Source organism: Temnothorax nylanderi, unplaced genomic scaffold, assembly GCF_030848795.1.
Source record: "Temnothorax nylanderi isolate EJ_2023f unplaced genomic scaffold, tnyl_v1.0 TNYL_tig0014_pilon, whole genome shotgun sequence".
Taxonomy (NCBI): Eukaryota; Metazoa; Arthropoda; class Insecta; order Hymenoptera; family Formicidae; genus Temnothorax; species Temnothorax nylanderi.
The window spans coordinates 861,869-874,240 of NW_027249076.1; the positions used below are offsets into that span (position 1 = coordinate 861,869).

The 12,372-nt window shown below is 43.4% G+C and overlaps 1 protein-coding gene and 1 long non-coding RNA gene across 14 annotated transcripts in view; one reads left to right on the forward strand and one right to left on the reverse strand.

Annotated features, from left to right (window-relative positions):
- The window catches only part of LOC139768121 (bromodomain adjacent to zinc finger domain protein 2B-like), a 150,698-nt gene that overhangs the window by 118,293 nt on the left and 20,033 nt on the right, over positions 1-12,372 (forward strand). For 9 of the 12 annotated variants that reach the window (XM_071697996.1, XM_071697999.1, XM_071698002.1 and 6 more), the window contains exons 5-15: positions 6,050-6,277; positions 6,965-7,150; positions 7,729-7,891; positions 8,005-8,022; positions 8,223-8,469; positions 8,688-8,967; positions 9,231-9,616; positions 9,775-9,849; positions 9,922-10,224; positions 10,471-10,745; positions 11,289-11,370. In XM_071697996.1, the coding sequence (XP_071554097.1) occupies positions 6,050-6,277; positions 6,965-7,150; positions 7,729-7,891; positions 8,005-8,022; positions 8,223-8,469; positions 8,688-8,967; positions 9,231-9,616; positions 9,775-9,849; positions 9,922-10,224; positions 10,471-10,745; positions 11,289-11,370 (2,243 nt within the window). Of the gene's footprint in view, positions 1-1,562; positions 1,785-6,049; positions 6,278-6,964; positions 7,151-7,728; positions 7,892-8,004; positions 8,023-8,222; positions 8,470-8,687; positions 8,968-9,230; positions 9,617-9,774; positions 9,850-9,921; positions 10,225-10,470; positions 10,746-11,288; positions 11,371-12,372 lie in introns of those variants that run through there. The other 3 variants (XM_071698001.1, XM_071698000.1, XM_071697998.1) reach the window with 3 other exon arrangements.
- The window catches only part of LOC139768126 (uncharacterized), an 82,625-nt gene continuing 78,293 nt past the window's right edge, over positions 8,041-12,372 (reverse strand). For both annotated transcript variants that reach the window (XR_011717282.1, XR_011717283.1), the window contains exon 2: positions 8,041-8,512. This is a non-coding gene — a long non-coding RNA (uncharacterized lncRNA). The remainder of the gene's footprint in view (positions 8,513-12,372) is intronic.

A 12,372-nucleotide genomic window follows, 5' to 3' on the forward strand; every position in this document is an offset into this window, starting at 1 on the left:
TATGGCATCTGATACCCACGGATAAACTGCCAGGACCATACGTTTAAATTATATCTCGACGTATTAACTATCGATTGCCCTTCCCACTTTGCTTCCGCTACGGCAACCCGGTAGTTCTCTATTGAAATAAAATGTTAATTACTCTATGACCATACATAGCAATACAACGTATGTATCACAAAGCAAATAAAGTCTCGAAAAGCGCGGTGCGAGTAATTTCTTGTGTTAATTGATTTTTTACCGTTGACTTCGATTTCTCTCGAAAACATGTTGTTCTGATGTCTTCGACCCACAGATGTGAAAGAAGACAGATGCACCGTAGCGTTACCTTGAAACTCGCGAATGGAGTGTCGACAGGACAAAGCGCGCAAAAGTCGTCGGGACTCGGGGAAAAGTTTCGTAATGCAGTCCGCTGTGTCTTTGTAGCGTTTTACAAATTGGCCTTTCGTTCTCATATCGGGAAGATACATCGCGTCTCCGCTTCGAAATACGAAAGTCACTTAAACGACAATTTGAATGATACAGCAGGACGCGGTAGAGAATAAGTCGGGTACAGAATTATTACAGAAGAATATTTCTTGTACGACAGTCAATTTCTGAAAGAAAATACGAAATACGTATCACGCGGGTCTAGAGCCGATTTCACAGTCTCCGATTAATGTGATCCTCCGGTTAAACTCACTCTGGCATCTCTTTCTAACTGTCCCCCTGGAAAGAGACGAAGAGTGAGTTTAATCGGAGGATCAAGTTAATCGGAGACTGTGAAATCGGCCCCTATACGCAGATATCAATTTCAAGACGGAAAAAGGCAGGTCGGGAGGTCAAAGTGGCCTCGATTTGCATCGGTCGCATCGGTCAGTCGGGGGGGGAAAAAAAGCCTCTCGAGCTCTCGAGGCTCTCGAGTCTGTCGATTAGCGGGGGAGGGAGGGGGGAACAATGTACGGGGGTGTGAGAAAGAGAGTCCTTCATTAGCGCGGCACGAAAAACAGGAAATTAGCGTCGCGACGCGACGCGTCACGTCGCATCCGAACGAACGTGGACGGCGGCGGCGGCGGCGGCGGCGGTGACGTGTGCCAGCCGGATGGACGGCGATGACCCCACCACGCAATCCTCTCTTTCGCTCTCGCGCCCGCCGCCGTCGACGTCGACGTCGTCCGCGCCGTCCCGCCGCCGCGCTCCTCCGCGATCCTCACCCCTTCCATCGCCTCGCTCGTACGAATGCTTAATCACAAATCGATAGACGTGACGCATCGCCGCGGCCTCTGAGATACGTCGACTTGCCGCCGGCTTCGGCTTATCTGCATTTCCGACCGTTTCGTTCGCGCGTGACTGGCGGCGGATTAGGGATCACGAAGCGCGGCCGATCACAATCGTTCCCTGAGAACTCGCCTCCTAGCTCGTTCCGCTCGTTTCCTCAACGGGTAGTTAATTAATGTTAAACTCAACGTTCGCGAAAACGTTTGATTTAATTTGCCGACCGCCTTGAATTTTCCCAGAAGCGAGAGACAGAGAAAGACAGAGAGAGAGATAGAAAGAGAGAGAATCCGGTCGCGCGTTTCGAGGTCTTCACGGAGTGACGTGTTCGGAATCTTTCCCGCTGATGAGAGTGACGTAAGGCGTATGTAAAATCTCGCTGTCGGCAGACAGCCCAGTCGCCTCCGTTTCGTTCAGTCGCGCTGTGGAACTGTGGGATGCTGGTACCGGGCGATACTATGGTGACGCTGTAATGGGAAGGAGAGGTTGCGCGCGAGCGAAGTGCAGTGCAATTACGTTCGGGGATAATGGTTCGTATTCGCGCGTGTACCGTTAACGTTCAATGTATACGATGCTCGTCTGCTACCTCTCGCCTCGATGCAATTACGATTTACGCCTAAAACCTGCGGAGAGAGTCATTTCCTCGAATCTTGAGTACAGCTTATTCTAGGAGAGCTTCTTCCAGCCGTATTTGCTTCGCGCCGTATAAGTGTGTCGCGCGCGTGAGATCTGCTTCTGAACTAGCGATCCTCGCAATGTTGTCCGATACGGTTCTCATCTCGAAGTAGCATCTTATCTTAGGCGCATTGCAGCTTTTTTCGTTCTTTAAAAATTAAGCTGCTACCGCGCGACACACGCGTGAGTTGTAGCAGAATCGACGTTGCTTCTCTCTCAATTGCAATTATTTCTTACATTAGAGGAATAATGTGTAGAGAACTTTATGGTTTTATTCTAAAATAACAACTAATATTATAGATATTATAGTAGAATAATAATAATTTAGATAAAAGTGATGTCGCATACATCGCGTTTGTTGCGTTTAATATCGCGTCTTACCGCAGGATTAAAATTCTCTCGAGTATAAATCAGATATATAAAATTTATAATCTGACGGTAACACATTTTATACTCACATATCGAATATATGTGAGAATATATGGGCCATTATCGTCAAACATCGCTGATTAGATAAATGTTGGAATGTATGACATGCCGTTTAATTTTGTGTACAAGCCATTAGTATTAATTATGGCAAATTACCAACCGCGTTGTGATAATTGGTAGTCCAGAAGTATAGACTTTACATTTACAATGATTTATTCAAAGCCTTATAGGAAATAAAAAAATAATATTGTTATATAAAGTTTTAATGCGATTTAAATATAAATAATAATAATATGATACTGTAAGGAAATATAAATTTATCAAACGGGCTAAAGCGACAGACGCAATAGTTGCTTTCCATTTACATCAAAACTCAGATAATTCTCACTTGTGACGTCATAACTCAGTTAAATGCACGTTCTTTTTGCATGCTGGCAAGTGAGATTTAACTTAGCTTTTATCCACAATCGAGACCATGTGCTTTAATGAATCTAATAGACTCACATTAAAAGTGAGGCTATGGACCTGTATTATTATGCGATAGCTTTGTCACCAAAATAAGCAGGTAAATACAAAATGGCATATCTTACCTGAGTATAAAGTACTCACATAACTGAGTGACTCAGATCATTTGAGTGTAAATGGAAAGCAACTTAATATTTACAGCACATAGCGAGATTCCGGTATGGAAATCTATGATCACGCAAATTGTTACAATTTAATCTATAAATAGGTGCGTGCTTTGATGACTATTCTAATATTGGAAATACCGGAAAGACTTTTATGAATACAAGATGACTCGAGTGACAGGCGTTATCATAACAAGTTCAACGTGAAGGAGCAAAGAATCTCTTGAACTCGATTGATCGGTACTTATCGATTTAACGTTTCATATCTCGTGTTTCTTCTCTTTTTCGCGCGAGTACGTCCGCGTACGCTGCATTACGACAATCTAAACAAAAGGTTGATTTATTCGAGACGCTGATGTTGCCGTTTACGCCGTATCGCATCGATACGGATGTAATTTCTATTCGACGATATATGGGTCACGTCACACGTGAATATGTATTAACGTCGCTTCATGTCGACTGGAAAAGCAACGATGGTAGTAAGCGTTAGCGCCCGTCGCCGCTCCTTCCAACGTTCCAACGAGCGTATTTTATCGGCAGTCTTTACGAGCTCCGGCACGGCAACGTTACATCAAACAACATACATATGTGTTCCGAAAATGGCGGCCACGGTTAATGCGTTAGCCGGTCGTCGGTTATTCGAATAAATGGATTGCCGTTAAAGCATCTAGATTAAAGAGGAGAGGGCATACGACTTTCCGCTCGTCGTTAAGTCATTAAGAAAAAGAAAATTGTTCCGCGCGTTATTGCAGGGTCGCCGCGGAACAATCGAGGTCAGAAGCCGGGCGGTATACGCGAACCGTATTGTGTAGCATCCAGGAAATTGATGGTGAATGAAATTACGACGAAGCCTTAGTGAATTAAAAAGCGCGAAGGGTACGGCTATATTGATTGATGCCTTTTCAAATATTCGGTTCTTTCTCTCATGGTTATCGGGATCTCTTGGCACATCGACATTTTTTGGAGCTGCGCCAACTTTGGGGCCGCGATATACTTACAGCGCTGAACACCCCGTTCAAAAGGGAAGATGAATGAGTGAGAGAGAGGGGGGGGAAGAAAATTGAATTTTTAACGTCTCATAAAGATATCGGACGCTCGTTCCTCGGCTTTTCGCACAGAACGTTTAAAAGACCGTGGATCGATGACGAATGAAACTTTGATCCCGCCGTGTCTCATTCACCGTATTCACGTGGCGGTGCATTGTAAACACGTGCGTATGCACGTAAACCATTATGCGGCAGCAACGGCGGCGATGGCTGCTCTCCGCTGGGTGAAGCAGTCGTATAAGCCGGAGTACGGAGTTCAACGACCGGTATAAATTAAAGCGGCGCTCGGATTTCAATGCCACGGCCTTGCTCAAGGCCGTCGCACTCGTAGAAAATCAACGGTACATTTGCGCCGGCATTCGTAACAATAAATTGTGCGAATACGACGTGAGCGATCGGGTACAACCACCCGCAAAACTTACGCAATATCGTAAGATGGATTCTTTTTCTTGCGACATTTCGCTCATTAAATTCAAATTTCTATAAATAAAGCTGCGCGATTATATCGCACATTTCTTCAGCGATGGGAATTCTTATTTCTCTTTTTGCAAAAAAAGAATAACATGGTTTTCTTTCTCTCGGATATAAAATATTATCTTGCGACAAGAAGAAAATTCAATTGAGATTTATATTTGTTAATCGAATGTATAGTTTTTGTGGTTTTTTAGTCTTTTATATATATAAAGGAATGGCTTAGATTTCCCTAGTGTCGGTGCGATTGATATCACAGCCTAACAAATTCTTGGCATCCGCGAATTTATTTCCCTTGCGTCTGCACCGGATGCGTGCACTTAATTTCTAAAATTAAAACACGCATGCATGCACGATTTACTCAATTACATCATTTATGCGCTCTTGCGTTACAGAGTTACAGGGTGCTCTGTTGTCGTTATTATTAGCGCGCGTAAAAACGGTTAACGCGATAACGCGATTTGGTAGGGGGCTGTAATTGCGGGGATTGTTAAGGAGATCGAGAGAGCCGGGGTTATTTGGACGCCCCTGCGCAAGTAATTTATAAGCAAAAAATTTATAATTTGATAGGGAACGTATTCGCGCTCGTTGCGGATATACTTTCGCCTCGTTCCGAATATACAAAATATTATTTATAATATACCGGCGCGGCCGGTAATATTATAACATTTCGCAAAATTATCGCGACGTGTTTAACAATCTCGAGCTCTTCGCAAACATTCACGGTGCATTTGTAACGAAATCATTTCCCAATGAGCGACGTATTTATTCATCGCGCGTGAGATTCACGTGCCCGTCCGCCTCGGTTCACCGACACGATTTTTCCGCGAGCGCGCAAATGTATTCCGTTGCACGATAGAGCACGATAAATTAGCGTTATTACTCTAACGTGCGGCATTATGACGTAAACAAATGACATACACGTTGCTCTCGGGTAATTAATTAATTTACTCAAATCGCCGCGGGCGGGCCTCGATATTGCAATACGGTAGGCACGCTATAGTAGGCATCGATATGAGTCTATGCAAAACAGTTGTCGCACTGTTCGCGTCCAGTACCACAAAATCAAAGGGGTCATGATTGCGAATAGAGTAACAGAATTAGATTCCACAAAGCATGAGTGCGTCGGCGTCATAGCGAGTAAGGCTGTTTGAACTGAGTTTTGCGAATTAAGTTTTGCGACTTACAAAGAAAAGTCTACTTATATAAAAATAAATAAATATAAATAATAAAATGAAAGCAATTCACACTGATATAACAATTAAATATATAAATACTGTAAATAGTTGTCTTTGCGATAAAGTAAGAATCGACAATTCGAAATCGACGTTTTTATTCTATTAATATCGATAGTCATATCTAAGGCAGACACAACACTCGTTTTCATTGACTTTATTTTTGCTTCGAACATCAACGCGATCCCTCGAGACAGCGTTGTCGCTGGCTCGAGCGTCACTCATCGACGCGCGGGGCTTACGTAAGGGGTACGCGCCAAATTCGCGGGTTCGCGCCCATTCATAACGGTCTCCTCGATTTTAATTTTAGCATACTGGCCTCGAGGCGACAGCGCAGCGTCGTCGCTCTTCGGCGGGATGCCGGGTGGTTATGGCCTGGGGGCCCCCCATTTGCCCTCGGCTTACGCTATTCTGGGCCGGGGGAGCTCAGCGCCTGGCTACGGGGGCCACACACCAGCCTCGGCGCCACCCCCGTCCCCGTACCCTCACAGCAGCCTCGGTACACTCAGCGTGGCCGCCAGTCAAGCTGCGAGTCTGGGTAAGTAAATTTTCCCCTCCTCTCTTCGCCTCCCGTCTCTTATGCTCGCCTCCCGTCTCCTCCCTCCTTCATGCACCCCTGAAGTCCCATCGATTATCATGATTATACACACGTTATTGAAACCAACATCGCTCCTCCTAGGAAGCGTGTCTTTCGCAAGACTACTCGCGCGATAATTTGGGATCATTTCTTTGGCTAACATCTAACGCGACGTGTGTAATAAGCGTAACGAGATGCCATCATATTTTCATATACAGCGACCTGATCAAAACTGCTTTTCGACATTTTTACTCAAATTACGATTCTCGAACTGTTATCAGAGATATTTGTAAGGCCCGATAAATATCATGCGTGACAATCGATATGATATAATTGCTGTTTTTAATTCGCGCAAAGGCTTATCAGAGTTTAAGTAAACATTACTAAAATTCTATATTTTTGCATAGAGCCGATATACTATGCGCACTTTAGTTTTCTTGCAATCCAAATCAGGGAGACTAGAGATTTTTCCTCGTCACTTACTTATTTACATCGACGTCGTCTCTTTCAGGAAATTATTTTGTTGTGCCCCTCTCTCATTGACTCGTCCAGACCCAGGGCAATTGAGCGATGTTGAGCCGCGTTTCGAGATCGAATTTTATAGACCGGGCGCGGATTTACCGGAAAAGCACACCGTTCGTGTTGCAGGCATCAATCCAGCAGCCAGTGCATGGTGGACAATGGCCTCTCATCTGGCGGCGCAAGACTACCTCGCGAGGCTACAAGGAGCGGCAGGACTCCCAGGATTTCCGCCCGGTGCCGAGAGCCTCCTGCCGCCGTATCCCGCCTCTCTACTTAATCCCCCGTCCCTCTCGTCCCACAAGTCCAGTAAGTGTAAGTAACAACGATCGAACAATGTTGCATGGTGCGATGCTCGAGAAACGCTCGCTTCCGTACGCTTAATCCTCGATCGCCGAGTCCTTTCCGAGATAACAACGTCGCTCGGAATAGCTGAACGGGTGTATTTTTAACCGTTTTCTCTTTTTTTTTAACGTTTCTCTAAACCTGCCGACGTGAGACACGATTTTTACTTCCTGCTTTTAGTTCACGGTATTTTTATATTTTTTAAATTTGTTCAAGTTATATTTATACATGACTTTTCCGTCTTGTCGCTATAATTATTTTCTATTTTGCGAGCAAGGTGTTTTGTGTATTTTTATGCATTTTTTTAAATTTATATTTGAAGTTATAACGTAATTCTAAAGTTTCTCTCAAGTTTCGAGTTAAACAAGGTTACTTGTTAATGAGATAGAAACTTGAGACTCTTGAAAGTTTATGAATCTACTTTCGTTAACAATTGACAGTTGCTGATCTTGGATTGACGCGAACGTGGACGCGTTTTTTTCGACGATAATCCGAATTAGGGGAATTGCAAATGTATAATTATTTTGTTCGTTTTCACGGCCGAACAGCTAAGTCAAGTAAGAGTCACAAGACACCAGCTAGCAGTAGTAGCTCAACCACGCCAAGTATGACGAGCAGCAGTCTGCCGGTGTCCACTCAACCACCGGTGACGTCCTCTCATCACAGCACTCCGGTCAGCAGCACGCCAAATTCGCAATCGAACGTCGTCAGGTGAGAGATTACTCGTTTCGCATATTAAATACACGACCCAAGGCTGCAGATTGATTTTATCTAACTCGCTAAAAAATTGTATTTTCACGCCATCGTTTTTCCTATCGCGACAGTTCTGCGAAGGAAGGAAGGTGAATATATCAATTCAATTATGCGGTAGATCTTTCACGACGCTCTATTATACGATTTATAATTAGAATTAGAATACATAAATATCCAGTTTTTAGATCTCAATATAAATTCATGATTCTCGCTATTATCATTATTATGTGGTTTAATCTACTTCAATTGTTGTAAAGGATAAATAACTTCACAGCGATGTTTTCTCTAGTGATCCTAGCAGTATATTGGGAGGTGTGCGCCTACCTCCCGACACGGAGATTATCAAGTATACGTCGAGTATAGTCGGTCCGAAGGTTCCTGGGACGACGAACCGCGGTAGGAAGAAGACAATATCTTTGGACACTCCTAGCGTCAGCGTACATCCGCCGGCCGTCCCTGCCCTTAGCGCCCATCAGATCAACACGACGTCATCCGCGTCGCTAATGATGGAACCGAGGAAGTATAATCGCACGGGGGTACGTTCAGCCGCCGCACATGTTGGCTGCAATTCTGAAACACCTAAGCATAAAATTGCAAGAAGTCTATTACTTGTTATTCTTTGTTGCGACGAGTATTTAAAGATTGATATTCAGTTGCGGGATTAAATTTGCTTCCTTAATTTTACATCCGCTACGAATCTAATGTAATCACGCGCAATACGTCGTGTAATCGTGTGCGTTTCGTCTTTCCTTAGACCGACTCGAACGAGTACAGAGATTCGGTGGATCGAGTAGAGGTAATCAAACTGCCGGCCCATTCAACGAACGGCTCCGTTCTGTCGGCGCCACCGACGTATACTAGCAGCAGTAGCAGCGGTAACAGCAATGCGAACAACAACATCAACGATTCGGACGCGCCCCTAAATCTCTCCCTGAAGCCCGCCACGACGAGCAGTAGTTCGCCGATTTCTGGTAGTCAGCCGCTCAGTCAGCTCAGTAATTTAAGCCAATCGTTACTTGCCTCCGATCGGACGTGTAAGTATAGCAACTGTGCGCGCGGCATTTTCAGTCGTTTTAAAGTCGTGTAAAGTCGTCAAAATTGTGTAAAGTCGTCGTATGTTTTTATTCAGTGGAAAAATTGTTTGGGAAGTAAAGAGATAGAGAGTTAAGAGCAATTTCGCAAATGTACAATATAAGCTCATCGTTTAAATCTCCATATTTTTGAAAATTATTGCCGAGAAGTTTATTTTTCAGAAGATACACGATTAAAATAACAAAAACTTTATGGATTATCGTAGCGAGACGAAAGCCCGGACCAAAGCCGCGAAGAGTGCCGCAGAATTCGGTGCCGGTGCCGGCGTCGCCTAGTCCCTCTTTGGCGCAGCTCTTCGCCGCCGCGGACTCGCCACAACGGCCGAGTAGCGGCAGCGAGGAGAGCGAAAGTGCGAGCACTGCCACCCATCACAAGGACGGTAGGCCACGAAATCTCGGCCGCGGTGTGTCGAAGCCTAAGAAGAACACGGTCGCGTCGTTGTTAGCTCAGAGCAGAGCTCTAGGAATTAAGCCCACTCCGACTTTGGATCCAAGTGTGCCATTGTCTCACCAAGTATCGTTGTTGAGATCGAATATATTGGCGGCTCAATTGCACGCTTCCGTCGCTACTGGCCAGGACGATAAGAACCAGGTAAAAGCCAGCTACCGGGCTCAACATGAAATACCTTTGTGTCGAGTATTAATTTTAACGTTATGATTACATTGTACTTTAATAGAGCATTATTCTTTTATTCTGACTTCTGTACTTATCTAATTTCCATATATCTTTACGATTATCTTTTGTTAAAGTACTATCACTTGCTAACGAAGATACAGAAGAAGAAGCGACCTCGACCAATTCGTGCTTCGTGGGCGAGGAGCCATGTTCGTTTTTCTTTTTTTTTTTACTTATGATTTCGCACTAAAACCATTCTCCCTATATATAAATCTTTGCAGGAAAAAATGAAAAACAAGTTTCTGGAGGCCTCGGGAGAAGAGAGTAACATGGACGTGACCAGCGAGAGCGGCAGTAACACCGACGTTGTCACGGATACCGATGACGACAATACGGAAGGCACACCCAGCGCGAAGAGGAGAAAGCTCAAGCCCAGCGAAAGAGACCTTCAAATGCCGTTAGAGCGCGGTTGGAAGCGTGAAACAGTTATCAAGGGACTAGGAAAGACGGGAGTGATAAAAGGCGACGTGTCGTATTACAGCCCCTGCGGGAAAACTTTTAGGAGCAGTCCCGATCTGGTGAAGGTTGGTTGCAACATATTACGACCGGTAATGGTTGGTGTACGTTATCAAAAGTGATTTGCATGAAGTTGCTGAAAGTTCGAAGTACTTTGCTAAAACTTTCTATCGTCGATTTTGCTATTATCGTGATATCTACGGCGCGATACATAATAAAGAGATAACGTACTGAAATACAGATGAGGTTTAGATTGATCAGATTACTGGGCCCTCAAGAAGAGATTTCAAGACGAGATCTCTTTCCGATTTCAGTTTCTGGAGCATCAGAATCCAGCCGAGCTCACAACCGCCAATTTCTCGTTTTCCTCTCGCCCGTTGGTCGGGGAATTCCTGCAGCCAACGATGGGTCTAGCGGAGGCTGAATTCGTCAGACTCGGTGCTCAGGAAGTAGCGCGAAGATTGGAAGAGCTCAGAGCGGTCGGTGGTTTCAGAGACGCACGGCCGAACAATCAGTACGAGAGAGACAAGCTGGCTTACGCGAAGAAACTCGCGAAGGAAGAAGCACAACGGCACAAAGAACAAGCTAGGTAAGATATTCCATTATTCAAATATGTTGATTATTACTTAAATCAATATATTTCTGGAAAATGTTAAATAATGGTTGCTGGCGTGCGTTAAAAGATAGAAGAGAGCTGATGCGCATAAGTTACTATTTGATATTGAGATCACTTCATAAAATTATAGAAAGTTGATGATTGTCGATAATAGTCAAATAAATCATGAAGTTTAATGAAGTGTTAATCTCGTCACTACGTGAGAACAGTTAAGTATTTATTCGCTTACTGCGGAATTTATTACTTAATTCGAAGTTTCGCGATTGCAACATGTTGATGTTTTAATTAACGCGCATTTATCATTTTTCACCGTAAGATTATTGCGTGCGCGTAATCGCAAATGTTATCGAGCGAAAATTTAAAAGTGAACGTCGCTATGTTAATTCGGAACTGGAGTTTTATCGAGCGTTTGTAAAATTTATGGACAAGGTGTTACGAGTAACCCTTCATTAATGATTTATTCGAGCGTTTTTACTGCTCGGGGATTACGTGAACTTAATGATACTCTCATTGTAGGCTTATTAAGGAGCAAGAGAAGACGGAACGGCAGGAAACCTTGAGACGAGAACGGGAGATCAGGAATCAACAGCTACTCGAGGTAAGTCGACGTCTACCACCGAGTTTCCTTCACGTTTGTCTCGATCTCGTTGTTTCATTCACACGAAAAACTGTTCTCTTATTCTATTTGGGATACCTACGTTTTTTTGTATTTTGTCCACCTGTCGTGCGTGTCGCATGCTCTCTGTGTGTGCCGTATTTATATATATATATATACATATATATATTATCTCCGTATATATATATACATCTGTCTATATATACATATTATATATACGACTTTTTTAATGAATATTCTTGTATAGAGAAACTCTTTTCTTATACTATATACGTCCATTGAACCTCTTACAACCTCTAATGTCCCAGAATACACGAGACACCCATAGCCAACCAACAACCGCTAGCGATAGTGACAGGAGAACCCAGCATGTCCTCCCACCTTACCCCTCCACGCCCTATTTAATTTTCACCCTTTTTAATTTCGCCAAATGTGTTTAATTGTTTGATAAAAATCGTCGAGAATTGAGTGCAGTCGCGATTTTGTTTTTATCAAACAAACGCAACTACTGTTGAAAGGAGAAAATGAATAAAATTAAAAAATAACTACTCTGGCATTCAAATTGTCTAATAAGAGGAATGAAAGTTTTATTCCTTTTATGAGCCACTGTTTCTTTTTGACGTACGCTAAAATACACGCGCCAAATTTTTAGTTATTTTTTTTTTAAATGCGAACGCGAGAATCGTGAATAAATTAATATGGATGCCAATATTGGTTTAAATTCTAAAATTCTTCGCGCGATATTCGATATTTCATACACCGAGATATGTTTTGAAACAATTCCATCTGTTCTCAATCGATACCGTTGATGCTTTTATGTACGTTGTAAACAGAAGTATCGTTGATACATTTTGTTTCCCATTATTTTTGTCGGCGCCATCGGATAATGAGACAAATAATTGTATTTCATTAGGAATTGTTTTTGACAACGGAAAATTTACGTGACAAAGAAACATTCGTTTATTGAAGTAATATACTATCCAA